This window comes from Centropristis striata, chromosome 7, assembly GCF_030273125.1.
Source record: "Centropristis striata isolate RG_2023a ecotype Rhode Island chromosome 7, C.striata_1.0, whole genome shotgun sequence".
Classification (NCBI taxonomy): domain Eukaryota; kingdom Metazoa; phylum Chordata; class Actinopteri; order Perciformes; family Serranidae; genus Centropristis; species Centropristis striata.
In genome coordinates, this window is record NC_081523.1 from 35,554,925 (window position 1) to 35,570,167 (window position 15,243).

Genomic DNA, 15,243 nt, shown 5'->3' on the forward strand with positions numbered 1-15,243 from the left:
GCTATACTCAGTAGATTGGCAGAGTTAATTGAACTAATTTTATTTCTCACCAGTTTGATCCCTTTTCTGTTAACTATTATCACAGGGATTGAGAAAGCTAACTGAACTCCATGGGGCCCTGACTTTTGCTGGAACAGAGCAATCTTGATATTGATATCAGAGCCTGGACCCAGCACATATCAGTCCGACTCACAGATAGGGTCATTCAGGGATTCACAGGTATGTCGATTCAGAGGGGGTGGGGGAGGGCCGTGACTTTTGGTTGATCGTTGTTTCCGAGGTGGTGGAGTGGGAGGGGCTGGATGTGGGAGGTTAAAGGGGGTAAATAAGGGATTTTGGCGAGGTGTTAGCTGGATTCCAATCTTGACAAGGCTCTTCATCCTGTCTATGAAATCCAGAAGTGGGGAGTCCTGGCTGCATGGAGAGAGTTGGGGGCTGGGTGGGGTCTGGGGGGTGAGGGTTGGGTGTCTCCTGCCGGGACTCGGTGAGACTCCCCTCGTTGGGCTGTTGGGGCTGGTGGAGACTCCATTTTTTGGGGAGAGGATGATGACGCTGCCATCTCTCTCTGACTCTGCTGTCCTCCATGGTCAGTCCTTATCATAGCGCATCATATGTGATGCATTTTTAACTGCTATGTCTGATATTTTAATACATCTTCAAATTAATTCACAGCAAAATCCCCCCTTTTAATGGAGATAACCATTAACAACATCTATGGAAAATCATTTGGAAGATGTGTGTTTCTATATATACATGGGAACTCTAGGGAGATTTCCAAATTCAGATCATCAAACAGGATACAGCAGGCAGGTTTGGCCAATTAGTTTTTCCTTTTGGGTGTGAGCACTTTCCTGCAAGATATTGCCTTATGGACAAATATGTGTTTCATATTTTGATTTCTATATATACATTTTTCCAATGAGAATTTACAACACATCAATAAAGTCAGACACTTTCTAATAGTTATGAGCAAACCTTCTCCAAATACTTTGATTATCATGAGATACACAGGTGGGTTATAGACATTGATAAACACTTCTGCATGTTCTGTGTGTGAGTTGTAGCTCCCTTAGTGTACAGTTGGTGAAAACCTCATACAGACTGTCATGTTTATTAGGAAAGCCGAACTGAGGATTTGGGGAGAGATTTGGGACAGATGATGATGATTTCTGATTTGTCACTGTTAAGTTTGACAAAGTTGGTTTGGAGCCAGGATTTAATTTCAGTGATGCAGATGGTGAGTGTAGAGCAGGTGGCAGGAGTGATGACTACAGCACTCAGAACTCTAGAGAGTAAAGCTGCAGATCATCAGCATACAAACAATCAGAGGCCCAGGACTGAACCCTGAGGAGCTCCACAGGGTCAGAGAGATCCTGCTCTGAACCACTGCTCCAGGTGGGCTCACCTTCAGGTAACCATAGCAACAGTGCAGGGCAGTGACGGCTTCCTGTCTCAGGTTACATCGGCGTGGTGAACCGCAGTCAGAAGGACATCGACGGGAGGAAAGACATCAACGCAGCGCTGCAGGCCGAGAGGAAGTTCTTCCTGTCGCACCCATCCTACCGACACCTGGCCGACCGCATGGGCACCGCCTACCTGCAGAAGGCCCTGAACCAGGTGCACACACACACACACACACACACACACACACACACACTGGAACATCTGGAACCAAACCAATAAACCAACAGCTTGTTGGAGATGTTGGGTCAGTCTTCAGTCTTGACATAAACTGGTTGGTGTGACACAGTTACCATAGTAACAGCACATTTCTCCATTACCCCTAGCAACTGACGAACCACATCCGGGACACGCTGCCGGCGTTACGCAGCAAACTGCAGGGACAGCTGCTGTCCATCGAGAAGGAGGTCGAAGAGTACAAGAACTTCAGACCGGACGACCCGAGCCGCAAGACCAAAGCCCTGCTGCAGTCAGTCACACACACACACACACACATTATTATTACATTTCTACAGACAGAAAGTTACAGCGTGCAGTCTGAGTTCTTTACTGACGTGCTGTTTGTTGTTGTTGATGTGTGCGATATGTTGTCTGTGTGTGTGTGTGTGTGTGTGTGTGTGTCAGGATGGTGCAGCAGTTCGCGGTGGACTTTGAGAAGCGGATCGAAGGATCAGGGGATCAGGTGGACACGTATGAGCTGTCAGGAGGAGCAAAGATCAACAGGATCTTCCACGAACGATTCCCCTTCGAACTGGTCAAGGTAACACGCACACACACACACACACACACACACACACACACACACACACACACTCAGGAGGACCTCAGACTAGTGCAGCAGAGATTCTAAGCACTGACAATCTTTAATGTCCAGTGTCATGATGTCTCCGCTCCAGGAAGCTCAACCAGCGAAGAATAAAAAACTGTTCAATGACAGCAGAGTGTTCATCTGCGGGGGTGTGTGTGTGTTTAGTGGACCAGGCCTGGGGCTGATTGGGGGCACTGGACCACTAATACAGCAACATATATGCACCAGTTCTTTCCCAAAAAAGGATCTTCACTCAGTTCTTATATAGCAGAGCATTAAAGAACCACAGCCCAGTCCTTACCCTGGCCCTTACCTAGCCTCATTAGAGAATGTCGTGGCAATTTTGACAACTGCACTAAGTTAATGGGTGAGCTGGCCAAACACAAAGCACTCAATACTCTGTTCAGCAAGTTTTATTAGCACATTCGTATTCCATACACCGCACAATTCCGAATGGCTATTTTACAATACAACAAAGTCCCGTACACAGCTCGACTTATGACTGTTGCACTTTTCAGCATTGGCTTTTCAGCAAGACTCAATGCAGCCCTATCTTCCTCCCCTACACATCACATCAGGACAGACCCCCCTGATCTACACGTTCCCCTCAATCATGGTGTTATCAGAGTTAAGGACCTAGTGAGTTCCCACAAGGCCTTGTGTCTGGAATATCAAGTAGGTCGCCGCCTACTTCTTGTACCATAATGACAGGAAGTACCAAATTTCCTTCACAAGAACCACTGCCCAGTCCTCACCCCGGCCCAGCTGAGCCCTGAACCCACATGAGAACTGAGACAGCCCCCCTTCACATGAACACGCAAAAACAAGGCAGACAGGGAGGAGTGTTCAACTCTGTATGAGAGAACCACAGCCCAGTTCTTACCCCGGTCTTTACCTAGCCTCATTACAGGACCACTGTCCAGTCCCTACCCTGGTCTTTATCTAGCCTCATTAAAGAACCACAGCCCAGTCCTTACATGTGGTGATAACATAAATATTACTGTCACTGATCAATATACATTGTTTTCCTTACACATCAGTTAGAGAGTGAAGAGAAGACTCTCCGTAAAGAGATCAGCTACGCCATCAAGAACATCCACGGGATCAGGTGAGTGTGTATGTGTGTGTGTGTGTGTGTGTGTGTGTGTGTGTACCTGAGGGTGACAGTGACCTTCATTTATCAAAGGAGCATACGACAGAAAGTAAGCATTAAGTGTCCGTACGATCATTTCTACAAAGCTTGGTGTTTATCAGTCTGGACGTGAGCAGAGGGTACAGATCAGATCTCAGTCTGGTCTGACAGACAGATGTACCTGAGTGTGACCCCTGTGTGTGTGTGTGTGTGTGTGTGTGTGTGTGTGTGTGTGTGTGTGTGTGTGTAGGACCGGTCTGTTTACTCCTGACATGGCGTTTGAGACGATCGTGAAGCGTCTGATTGCTCAGATCAAAGAGCCGTGTCAGAAATGTGTCGACATGGTGATTCAGGAGCTCGTCAACACGGTCAGACAGTGCACACAGAAGGTACTCACCATAATAATAATAAGAAGAAGAAGGAAATACTGCTGCTTTTATTGTTATTGTTGAGTCTGACCTCTGACCTCTGACCTGCTGCAGCTGGCTCAGTACCCAATGCTCCGAGAGGAGATGGAGAGAATCGTCACCCAGCACATCAGAGACAGAGAGAGCCGCGCCAAAGAACAGGTACCTGTCTGTCTGTCTGTCTGTCTGTCTGTCTGTCTGTCTGTCTGTCTGTCTGACAGACGACAGGAGGAGAAATAATTGACCCACAGAGGGACACAAACTGTTTTTAGTTAATGAACCTGTAACATAGATGAAGACTGATCACCTGTCTGTCTGCCTGTCTGTCTCCTCAGGTGTTGCTGCTGATTGACATTGAGTTGGCCTACATGAACACAAACCATGAGGATTTCATCGGCTTTGCAAAGTGAGAAACTGAACACAGGAACACTTTTACTGCAGACTGAACGAGTTAGTGATCCAGGGCTCTGTTCACTCCTATGAAAGCTCTTCAGCGTGAAAGGATTTAAGCTGAATCCCATCACCACCCCTGTCCCTACCTGTCTGTCTGAATCTTCCCCTCAGTACAGAGCTGATGGTGGTCGGGTAAGAGGTGAGACGATCTCCGCTCGCCAACTGTTATGTCAACAGAGTTGTGTCAACACAATCCAAAGTCCGTCCACACAAGTGATATCTGTTGCCCGGGCCATTTTTCTATTTTTACGTCTGTCTGCTACTAACAGAAGACAGTGGAGCAGCGACTGTTTACAGACGCACACGTCTGCTGAGAATCAGATTATGGGACGTTACGTCCAGTTCACTTCGGTGACAGGTGACACTGGGGCTGCTGGGAAACTCGTCAAAGCCCGATTCAGGTGTGGTCCTTCAGAAGGTTCATTACAAGGGCTCTGCTGAGCCCTGAACCCACATGAGAACTGAGACAGCCCCCCTTCACAAGAACACGCAAAAACAAGGCAGACGGGGAGGAGTGGTCGACTCTGTATGAGAGAACCACAGCCCAGTCCTTACCCCGGCCCTTACCTAGCCTCATTAAAGAACCACAGCCCAGTCCTTACCCCGGCCCTTACCTAGCCTCATTAAAGAACCACAGCCCAGTCCTTACCCCGGCCCTTACCTAGCCTCATTAAAGAACCACAGCCCAGTCCTTACCCCGGCCCTTACCTAGCCTCATTAAAGAACCACAGCCCAGTCCTTACCCCGGCCCTTACCTAGCCTCATTAAAGAACCACAGCCCAGTCCTTACCCCGGCCCTTACCTAGCCTCATTAAAGAACCACAGCCCAGTCCTTACCCTGGTCCTTACCTAGCATTATTAAAGAACTACATCCCAGTCCTTCTTTTCAGGATTCAGCCTGAATGTTGTCAGACTGAACTGATCAAACTGGCAAAGAAACAAGTCATTTGTTCTGATTCACTGATGGAAATCTGTTTACCTGTCTCACTCACTGACCTTTATCTCTCTGTCTGTCTGTCTGTCTGTCTGTCTGTCCGTCTGTCCGTCTGTCTGTCTGTCAGTGCTCAGCAGAAGAGCAGTCAGATGAGTAAGAAGAAAGCAGCAGGTAACCAGGTGAGTTCAGTCAGCTGACAGGAAGGAAGACGTTCTTTATTCTCCTCATCACTCCGTCTCACATCTCTCTCTCTCTCTCTCTCTCTCTTTATCTCTGTTGCCACGGCAACCAGGATGAGATCATGGTGAGTGGTTTACAGTGTGTGTGTGTCTGTGTGTATGTGTCTGTCTGTCTGTCTGTGTCTGTGTCTGTGTCTGTCTGTCTGTCTGTGTCTGTGTGTATCTGTGTGTGTGTGTGTGTGTGTGTGTGTGTGTGTGTGTGTGTGTGAGTCACTGATATCCAATCACAGCGCAGCAATGTGAACTTTAAAGTTTTTCTGCAGTTTATAGGCGACAGATGAATAATGAATAATAATGAAAGTGTGTGTGTACGTGTTCTTGTGTGTGTTCTTGTGCGTGCGTGTTTGTGTGTGTGTGTGTGTGTGTGTGTGTGTGTGCGTGTGTGCGTGCAGGTGATCCGTAAAGGCTGGCTGACCATCAACAACATCAGCATCATGAAGGGCGGAGCTAAAGAGTACTGGTTCGTCCTAACGGCCGAAACGCTGTCCTGGTACAAAGACGACGAGGTGACACACACACACACTTCTTCAGTTCTTTACTGACTTGATGTTTGTTGTTGTTGTTGTTGAAGTTGATTTTATCGTTGGTGTTGTTGTCGTCATCCTGCAGGAGAAGGAGAAGAAGTACATGCTGCCTGTGGACAATCTGAAGCTGAAAGACATCGAGAAGAGCTTCATGTCCAGCAAACATGTGTTCGCTCTGTTCAACACAGAGCACAGGTACACACAGACACACACACAAACACACACACACACACACATACACACACAGGTTTAATGATCAGAGTCTCTCTGTGTCTCTGTGATGTTTCAGGAATGTGTACAAAGACTCACGTCAGTTGGAGCTGGCCAGTGAGTCTCAGGAGGAGGTGGACAGCTGGAAGGCTTCTTTCCTACGAGCCGGAGTGTACCCTGAACGCAGCGTGGTACTGCACTGTTATTATTATTATTATTACCCTTTACTGTGTTGTTACATCATTATCACGTCATCATTACAGTGATTCCACCTGTTGATAAACTGTTATTACTCTCTTTATTTACTGTTTATCTGCTGCAGGACAAAGAGAAGGTGAGCTCCATTTTATATATATATATATATATATATATATATATATATATATATATATGTACACACACTGTTTATATACAGTTAGCTGTTATTATTGAGTAGCACACTATATACTCTCCACTGGGCTTCTTTCTATTATTGTTCTGTTTCTTCCATGTTTTAACACTAAAACACTAAAAAGGTATCAAATCAAGTGTGCTATGACTTTTCTAAGGGTTTTTGGCGGTTAATGGTTAACGGTTTTCAAATTATTCAGCAAAATCACTCCAAAAAATCCTCCAATGTTACCCTATGGAGAGGCTAGAGTGGATGACATCATAGCTAGAGTGCAGAGGGAGAGAAAAATTGGTCAAAAAATACATGGAAACTGCGCTTGAGGCCGCAGATGCCACTCCACAGAAATAATTTATACATAGAAACTTAGGAAAATGTGTCTTCTCCCTCACAATGGTCTGCTAAAGCTGTCAGAGTTATAGTTTGGGCGTAGGACGCACAGATGATCCACCAACACGCACCAACAGCCTCATAGACTGCCATGGTAAAAAGGAGGGAACATTTCTGGAGGAAAGCAGAGGTACCGGTTTCTTCTGATCACTCTAAAAAAACAATTTCTTCATTTTCTTCACAAAACACATATGTAGACGTTCAGGAAGAACTCAGGATGCTCAAAGGGAAGTCGGTTTAATCATAGGAGTTACGGTTTGGACAAAAATGTTTTCTGTTTGAGGGGCACTCCGCTGTTTTTCTCTCTCTCAGTGGCATCAAATGTCACAAGAGCAGCTGCAGTTGATTGCTCTGCTCTGATTGGTGGCCACCACCTGGCCCTGGTTGCTTGGCTACCAAAGCCTATGTGTGTGTATGTGTGTGTGTTTGTGTGTGTGTGCGCAGGTGGAGGTGGAGGAGTCCAGTGGGGACGGGCAGATCCACAGTCTGGACCCTCAGCTGGAGCGGCAGGTGGAGATCGTCAGGAACCTGGTGGACTCGTACCTCGCCATCATCCACCGCACTGTCAGAGACCTGATCCCCAAGACCATCATGCACCTGATGGTCAACAACGTATGCGCACACGCACACGCACACACACACACACACACACACACACACACACACACACAGGAAGTGATATCATGTTCCTCTCCTGTCAGACTAAGGAGTTCATCCATGCTGACCTGCTGGCTCAGCTCTACTCCTGTGGGGACCAGAACACCCTGATGGAAGAGTCCCAGGATCAGGTGGGACACTGAGACACCACAGGACACGAGACATGAGACTGAGACATCATGATAATGTATGTCTGTCTGTCCGTTTGTCTGTCTGCCCTCCTGTCTGCATGTCTCTCCTCCTGTCTGTCTGTCCCCCTGTCTGTCGCTCTCAGGCTCAGCACAGGGACGACATGTTGCGTATGTACCACGCTCTTCGTCAGGGCCTCAGCATCATCGGTGACATCAGCACGTCGACCATCACCACGCCGATGCCGCCGCCGGTGGACGACTCGTGGCTGCAGGTGACGGGGATGCCATCAGGACGCAGGTAACCTGTGGACAGGTGCTGGGGGACAGGCACACAGTGTGTGTGTGTGTGTGTGTTGTTGTTTGTGTGATCCCTGAGTGTGTCCTGGTCTCCGCAGGTCCCCCATGTCCAGCCCGACCCCACAGCGCCGCGCCCCGCCCGGACCACCTCGACCTGGCGGCCGCGCAGCACCGACTCGTCCCGCCGTGTCTCCTGACCCCGGACCGCCCAACGTCCCCTCCAGACCCAACAGAGCACCCCCACCTGGAGTCCCCAGGTATTAACAGACTGAGTGATGAGTTCAAAGACCATCAGGAAAAAACCTTGGTGTGAAAATTATATAAATACATACAGGTGCATCTCAATAAATGAGAATATGATAGAAAAGTTCATTTATGCAAGTATTTCAATTCACAAAGGTGAAATAAGACATTATATAAATCCATTACACACAGTCTTCATTTATTCAATCTTTTCTAATTCTAATGATTATGGCTTACATTTAATGAAGACCTAAAATTCACTGTCTCAAAAAAAATTGTGAATATTACAAAAGAACAATTTTTAAAAGTATGTTTAATATGGAAATGTTGACATTGAAATTGACTTTTCATCAGATTCTAATGGATTGAGATTATCCTATATATATGTATATATATATATATATATATATATATACATATATATATTTATTTATATTATTAAAGAGTCAAACATTATGGAAATAAAATATAATTTAAGGTGAAATGTGGTAATAAAGGATAACATACTGTACTGTACATGAATATAATATAAAATATCCGGTAATATATATCATATATTATAAATATAGTTTAATATATAATGAGATGCAGCAGATATTATACAGTCATGGAAAAAAATATTAGACCATTGTTTTTTACAGTTTCTTGTTCATTTTAATGGCTGGTACATTTAAAGGTACATTTGTTTGGACAACTATAATGATAACAACAAAAATTGCTGATAAGAGTTTAATTTAGGAGCTGATATCTAGACATTTTACATGGTTTTATTCATAATAACCAAAATCATTATCAATAAAACCATGGTAAATGTACTTTTAGTTGTACCAGGCATTAAAATGAACAAGAAAGCAAGGGGAAAACAATGGTCTAATAATTTTTTTCCATAACTGTATGTGTCTGATGCTGCGTTCTACTATTTGTAGAACACGACTATTTGTGTTTATTCACGTTAACTATCTGTGATTTAATGTGAATAAATGGATCCAAAGGTACTGAAATAACTCCAACATGATGCTGATGTGGAAACAGTCTGAATTGATGCTTTGTCAGGTCTGTCTGCAAGATCACGAGAACACTGCTGTTAAAACAATGGTTTTCTCAATGGAGTCTGGTGCTGCAGAGCTCTGACATTATAGATCATATATTTGCGTTGTTCTGTTGTATTGATGATGTCACGGCACAGCATGTTTACTGCTTTTGGAGAACTTAGAAGGTCACAGAGTGAACTCACCAGACTGCATTTAAAAATCAACGTATTTTGTGGTTGTAGTTTCTTCTTTGATGGTGCTGTAGAACGAAAGCAGCGATCCACAAACGACACAGACATGGAAAAGAAAGACGATCTTTCTTTCTTCTTCTCTTCCTCCCTCTGCTCATTCTTCTTCTCTTCTTCCTCACTCCTCCGTCACTCCTCCGTCACTCCTCCATCACTCCTTACTCCTCCCTCACTCCTCCATCTATATCTCGTCCTGTCATTTTTGGAAATTTGTCTCTGATTCCAGAATGTGTTTACCCTAGTTTATATATATATCCTTTATTTTAACCAGGTAAAAAGTCTCGTTGAGATTAAAAAAAATCTCTTTTCCAAGAGAGACCTGGCCAAGAAAGCAGCATGAAAAGTGACAAGTTACAACAATTAAACACAGTTAACATAAATACCTTACCTAATTCAGTTCTCACTCTTGGCACCAGCATCACAAACACACAGCAAATGATCAACAGGACTATTGGATGGTAGGGAAGAATGGGCATGCTGCTTGTATGGCTGAATTGGGTTTGGACACGATCTCTGAGGAATCAAATAATGAACCGGAAGAAACAAAATGTTCATAAAACAATTCAGGATTGCTGATTTATCCGTTAAAATATGTGAATCTTTCAAGATACGAGGTGGTAAGTCATTTGAGGTAACTGTGCCAAATGAAGATTTTATAGTCGTCCAAAACTTTTTAAGATCATTAAGAATACGTGGTGTCTTGGATAAATGAAAATCTGATTTGGCCTTTTTAATAAGAGATGTATAGTGATAAACACTGGAAGTAAAGGGAAACTGTTAGTCTAGCTTAGCATAAACACTGGAAGTAAAACAAAACTGTTAGCCTAATTTAGCATAAACACTGGAAGTAAAGGGAAACTGTTGGCCTAGCTTAGCATAAACACTGAAAGTAAAGGGAAACTGTTAGCCTAGCCTTGCATAAAGACTGGAAGTATCCTGGATATCAAGAGACAAAACAGACATCAATATGCAAACTGTCTCACCGACATCTACCTGGATCCATGTCTGTTTCTCTGTCTCTCTGTCTGCCTGTCTGTCTGCCTGTCTGTCTGTCCGTCTGTCTCTCTGTCTGTCTGTCCGTCTGCCTGTCTGCCTGTCTGTATGTCTGTCTCACTGTTTGTGTGATCCGGTTCTATCAGTACATTATAAGGTGAAACAGGAAGCTGTCAGGTGTGTCAGAACAGGAAGCCCTGCCCCCTCATTGACCATATATGGTTATCTTTCAGAATCTCTATCAGTGACCAGTGAGGAGTTCACCAATGGTACGTCAGCTGTCTGTATGATGTCACCGTGTCTCACCAACTCTGTGTGTCTCATCGTCCAATCAGATCACTGTACTCGCCATTTGACCCCGCCCACTCCCCCAGCATCATAGTTAGTGACAGCTCCATTGACCTGTTACTGACTGTCTGTCTGTCTGTCTGTCTGTCTGTCTGTTTTGTCTTGTCTCCAGTCGGAGGGGTCCGCCATCTCCATCTCCATCATCCAGACCAGGATCTGACTCCTCCCTCTGACTCACTCACACACACACACACACACACACACACGCACACACACACACACACACACACACACACACACACACACACACAGGTTGTGGTTTTGGAGCACAAAGAGTGTCCTCACTCAGACACCAGTAAATGTTTCTCCTTGTGGTTCCACCTGGTTCAGACCGGCTCACACTGGTTCGGACTGGTTCAGACTGGTTCAGACCGGTTCAGACTCGACTCAACTCAACTCAACTCAACTCAACTTTATTTGTAAAGCACTTTCAACACAAAAACAGCCGCAACAAAGTGCTGTACATAAACAAGCAAACTGGTTCAGACCGGTTCAGACCATCTGAGACCGGTTCAGACTGGTTCAGACCGTCTCAGACTGGTTCAGACCGGTTCAGACTGGTTCCAACACGCTCACACAGATCACTACTGGTTTCAGTTGGTAATCTCATTTCTTCTGGTTTCTCCTGGATCCAGCTGGTTCTGAATCAGGTGTTTTTGGACTAGAGGAACTTCATCACCATGGTAACTGCAGCACAGAACCAGCAGCGATCGGATCGAAATTCCGAGGGGGTTCCTCCCAGCAGCAGATTAGTCGAACGTCACAATCACTTGCTTTGTTTTTGTCCCAGAATTCTAATTCTGATAAGCAATATTATTTCCATTTGAACACCGTTTCACAGGTTTTTGCTTCAAACATAATGATTAAATAGCAAAATAAAAGACCTTTCTCACAGTCGACAGTTTCCCTCGTCATGGTCACGTTCACCACGGCTCAATTCCATTCAGTGTCCCAGTCAGTGGAGTGGAACGTGGCCATCATCAAACAGCTGTTGATCCTCCTGTTGATTGTAAAACTGTCTGCTGTGATAAAGATCTTCATTTAACTGTGTGGAGGAACTGCTGGAGCCCCGCCCACAATGAAACTCTGACACACAGAGAGCACAGGAGCACCAGCACAGGTTAATTCAGCTCTGTGGAAAAGTCAAACAGTAAAACCTGCAGTTTTTATGGAGCCTTGTTGGCTAAATGTGTCGACACTCTGATGTCTGACAGGGGATATCTTCCTAAAGTCTCATTTTATCTTGTGTTGATCTGAGATCAACTACCGTACAAAGTTCTTAAAAAGTTCAGAAGTCCAAAAACGCCTGATGTTCCAGCCAGTTCCAGGTTCCCTGCAGTCTGTTTGATCTGTCTAGGATGTTAAGACTTTATCTCAGCTTCACTTTGTGCTCTGACTTGTACAAACTACACAGCTGAAACTTTCTGTTTTCTGAGCCCCACCTGGTGGCCTCAAGAGGAACTGCAGCTTAAAGCTGAGGAGGTTTCAGGTGTCTCCAGGTACCTCCTGGCGTCTTCAGGTGTCTCCATGCATTGTCTGGTGTCTCAAAGTGTCTTCAGGCGTCTCCAGGTGTTTCCAGATGTCTTCAGGTGTCTTCAGGCGTCTCCAGGTGTCTTCAGGTGTCCTCAGTGGTTTACAGAAGTGATGGAGACATCATGGGGACATACGGTACAGAGGTCCTTTCAGGTGTCCAGCTGTCGCATGTCTGGGGACCTTCTGGTCTGAGAGCCAATCAGAAGAGTTTCAGACATGAGGTCCACAGGTGGACGGTCCAGTTCAGCCCAAAGACTCACAAGCTGGTTGTCTGATAGAAAGAGACACTGGTGAAGCGGATTGGTTCAGTCTTTGGTCTGAACTGGACCCAACTGGTTCCAACTGGTTTTAACTGGTTCTGGTCCAGTTTGTCTCAGTCCAACCTGTTCTTAGGGGTACTATCAGAGAACTGGTTGTGACCTTTGACCCTGAAACCTGCCTGACCCTTCTTCTTCTTCTCTCTTTGTTGGTGTTTGTCGTCTCTCACAGTCGTCCGACTAAAGGTAGCCCCGCCCACGGAGAGAGTCCTCAGTCGTCTATTGAGGGTTAACCCGCCCACTCACTGTCTGTCTCTACTGCACTGTTCTACTGGTCTCTACTGGTCTCTACTGATGCTGTGTTACTGTGAACATTTTACTAGTAAGAATAAGAATAATGATATTGATTATCAGCACATTATAAAGCAAATTATCAGCAATACTGATGGGAGAATTCACAGAATGATCGTGAACACTAATGACTTCCTGGTGTCTCAGTTTAATGTACAGAAGTTATTTCAGCACAAACTTGTCCGTAAAGTTCTTCCTGTTTGTCATCTGGACTGTTTTTGTGACTCGAGACTCGTTTTTATAGGGAGTGAATTTGGCTCCGCCCCTGTCAGCTCGGGGTCGATCCTTCAGTGAATTCAACCGTCTGTCTGTCAGGAGGGTGAGACAGGTCAGAGATCACACCTGTCTGCACAGGTAGCTAGCCTGTTAGCCTGTTAGCTTGTTTGCCTGTTAGCGAGCTAGCTGCAGTGAACTTATTTTTGCTGATGAAATGTTTTAATTTAAGCAGAAATGTTGCACTTTTCTTTACAGTGTAAAGTTTACATTTAACTTATGTATTTATTGATCTATTTATTGATTTATTTATGATCTTCTGGTGAAGTTATTGTGACATTATTGTTGTTAGCAAACACATTTAGCATTGTTAGCTTCTTTCATTTAAACCATCTGTTTCTACTCTGATATGTTGTTCTGACTGGCCCAGGTCCAGGTCCTGGTCCAGGTCCTGGTTCACGTCCTGGTCCAGGACGGGGTCCTGGTCCCGGTCCTAGTCCTGGTTCATTTTGTTCTCACTGGGTTTATGTGTGTCTGACTTCACACAGGAACTTTCTCTTTATTTTCTTGTGAGTTTTCTGAAAAAAGAAAATAATCTGAAACCAACTGAAGCTCGAGTGTTTACAGGAAACTCACAGAGAAAATAAAGTGTTCAGACAGTCGGATCAGTTGGATATTAATGTGTGTGTGTGTGTGTGTGTGTGTGTTGATGGAAGAGCTGCAGATATTTGAATTCAGCTGCAGATGTTTGAGCTGTCAGTTTATATATTGTCGTGTTGGTAGATTCTGTTGCGCTGCGTTCATCACGCCGCTCTGTGTTTGAGTGTTTGTAGCCGTGTTTCCTTGTGTGTTCATCAGCATGACTCTGTTTAAGGTATTTATTAACGTGTTATAACATCTGTTTAAAGTATTTATTAGCGTGTTATAACAGTACAGTGTTGAACGCAGCTGTAGGTAGTTTCACTGTGTGTTAATATTAATGTTTACAGAATATATGAAGACTATAACGTACATTAGCTATACGACGCAACATATTTATCATTCTACTGAAATATGCAGCGGCCCACACTGTAGTGAGTGTGTGTGTGTGTGTGTGTGTGTGTGTATGCGTGCGTGCGTGCGTGCGTGCGTGTGGGTGTGTGTGAGTCTGCATGTGTGTGTGTATATGTGTGTAGTTTTATTGTGTATCTTGGTGTCATGTGATCAGGGCCAACAGAGACGTGTTGATATGAATAAAGTTTGTGTGAATGAAAACAGACGATGTTTTTCTTTTAGTTCAGGGGTCAAAAAAAATGTCAGAATGGAGCCACATACCTTATTTTGGGCCTTACAATGGAAACAAAATAGTCTAAATTAGTGTACCAATATTACTTATAGGTCATAATGAGCATTTATTGAGTGTGCTTGTAAGAGCCACTATCTACTCTCCACCGGGCTTCTTCCTATTTATTCTTCCCTTTATTCCGTGTTGTTTTTGGTCGACTACTCCTCCCAGAGTTTTGGTTGCACATACACTAAAAAGTTATCAAATCGACCGGCTCGGCCATGACAAGTATGCTATGACTTTTAGAAACTGCACTCAAGGCCGCAGATGCCACTCCAAAGAAATAATTTATACATAGAAATGTAGGAAAATTGGGTCTTCTCCCTCACATTGGTCTGCTAAAGCTGTCAGAGTTATAGTTTAGGCATAGAACGCACAGATGATCCACCAACACGCACCCACAGCCCCATAGACTGACATGGTAAAAAGGAAAGAACATTTCTGAAGGAAAGCAGAGGTACCAGTTTCTTCTGGTTGCTCTAAAAAAAAAAAACAATTTCTTTATTTCTCTTCACAAAACACATATGTAGTCGTTCAGGAAGAACTCAGGATGCTCAAAGTGAAAGGTTCACTGATAGGAGCTATGGTTTGGACAAAAATGTTTTCTGTTCGAGGGGAACTTTTAGCTGTTTTTCTCTCTCTCTCTCAGTGGCGTCAAACGTCACAGGAGC

At 44.7% G+C, this 15,243-nt stretch overlaps 1 protein-coding gene across 4 annotated transcripts in view; it reads left to right on the forward strand.

Annotated features, from left to right (window-relative positions):
• LOC131974572 (dynamin-1-like) overlaps positions 1 to 14,340 on the forward strand; it is a 21,674-nt gene extending 7,334 nt beyond the window's left edge. Inside the window, exons 6-24 of one of the 4 annotated variants that reach the window (XM_059336935.1) lie at positions 1,457 to 1,617; positions 1,788 to 1,930; positions 2,086 to 2,221; positions 3,310 to 3,377; positions 3,652 to 3,790; positions 3,884 to 3,970; positions 4,144 to 4,214; positions 5,323 to 5,374; positions 5,488 to 5,499; positions 5,827 to 5,940; positions 6,044 to 6,153; positions 6,248 to 6,359; positions 6,491 to 6,502; positions 7,391 to 7,558; positions 7,648 to 7,734; positions 7,878 to 8,032; positions 8,130 to 8,288; positions 10,780 to 10,815; positions 12,917 to 14,340. In XM_059336935.1, the coding sequence (XP_059192918.1) occupies positions 1,457 to 1,617; positions 1,788 to 1,930; positions 2,086 to 2,221; positions 3,310 to 3,377; positions 3,652 to 3,790; positions 3,884 to 3,970; positions 4,144 to 4,214; positions 5,323 to 5,374; positions 5,488 to 5,499; positions 5,827 to 5,940; positions 6,044 to 6,153; positions 6,248 to 6,359; positions 6,491 to 6,502; positions 7,391 to 7,558; positions 7,648 to 7,734; positions 7,878 to 8,032; positions 8,130 to 8,288; positions 10,780 to 10,801 (1,808 nt within the window). In that variant the 3' untranslated portion in view covers positions 10,802 to 10,815; positions 12,917 to 14,340. Of the gene's footprint in view, positions 1 to 1,456; positions 1,618 to 1,787; positions 1,931 to 2,085; positions 2,222 to 3,309; positions 3,378 to 3,651; positions 3,791 to 3,883; positions 3,971 to 4,143; positions 4,215 to 5,322; positions 5,375 to 5,487; positions 5,500 to 5,826; positions 5,941 to 6,043; positions 6,154 to 6,247; positions 6,360 to 6,490; positions 6,503 to 7,390; positions 7,559 to 7,647; positions 7,735 to 7,877; positions 8,033 to 8,129; positions 8,289 to 10,779; positions 10,816 to 11,006; positions 11,086 to 12,916 lie in introns of those variants that run through there. The other 3 variants (XM_059336937.1, XM_059336934.1, XR_009394669.1) reach the window with 3 other exon arrangements.
• The last annotated feature ends 903 nt before the right edge of the window (positions 14,341 to 15,243 follow it).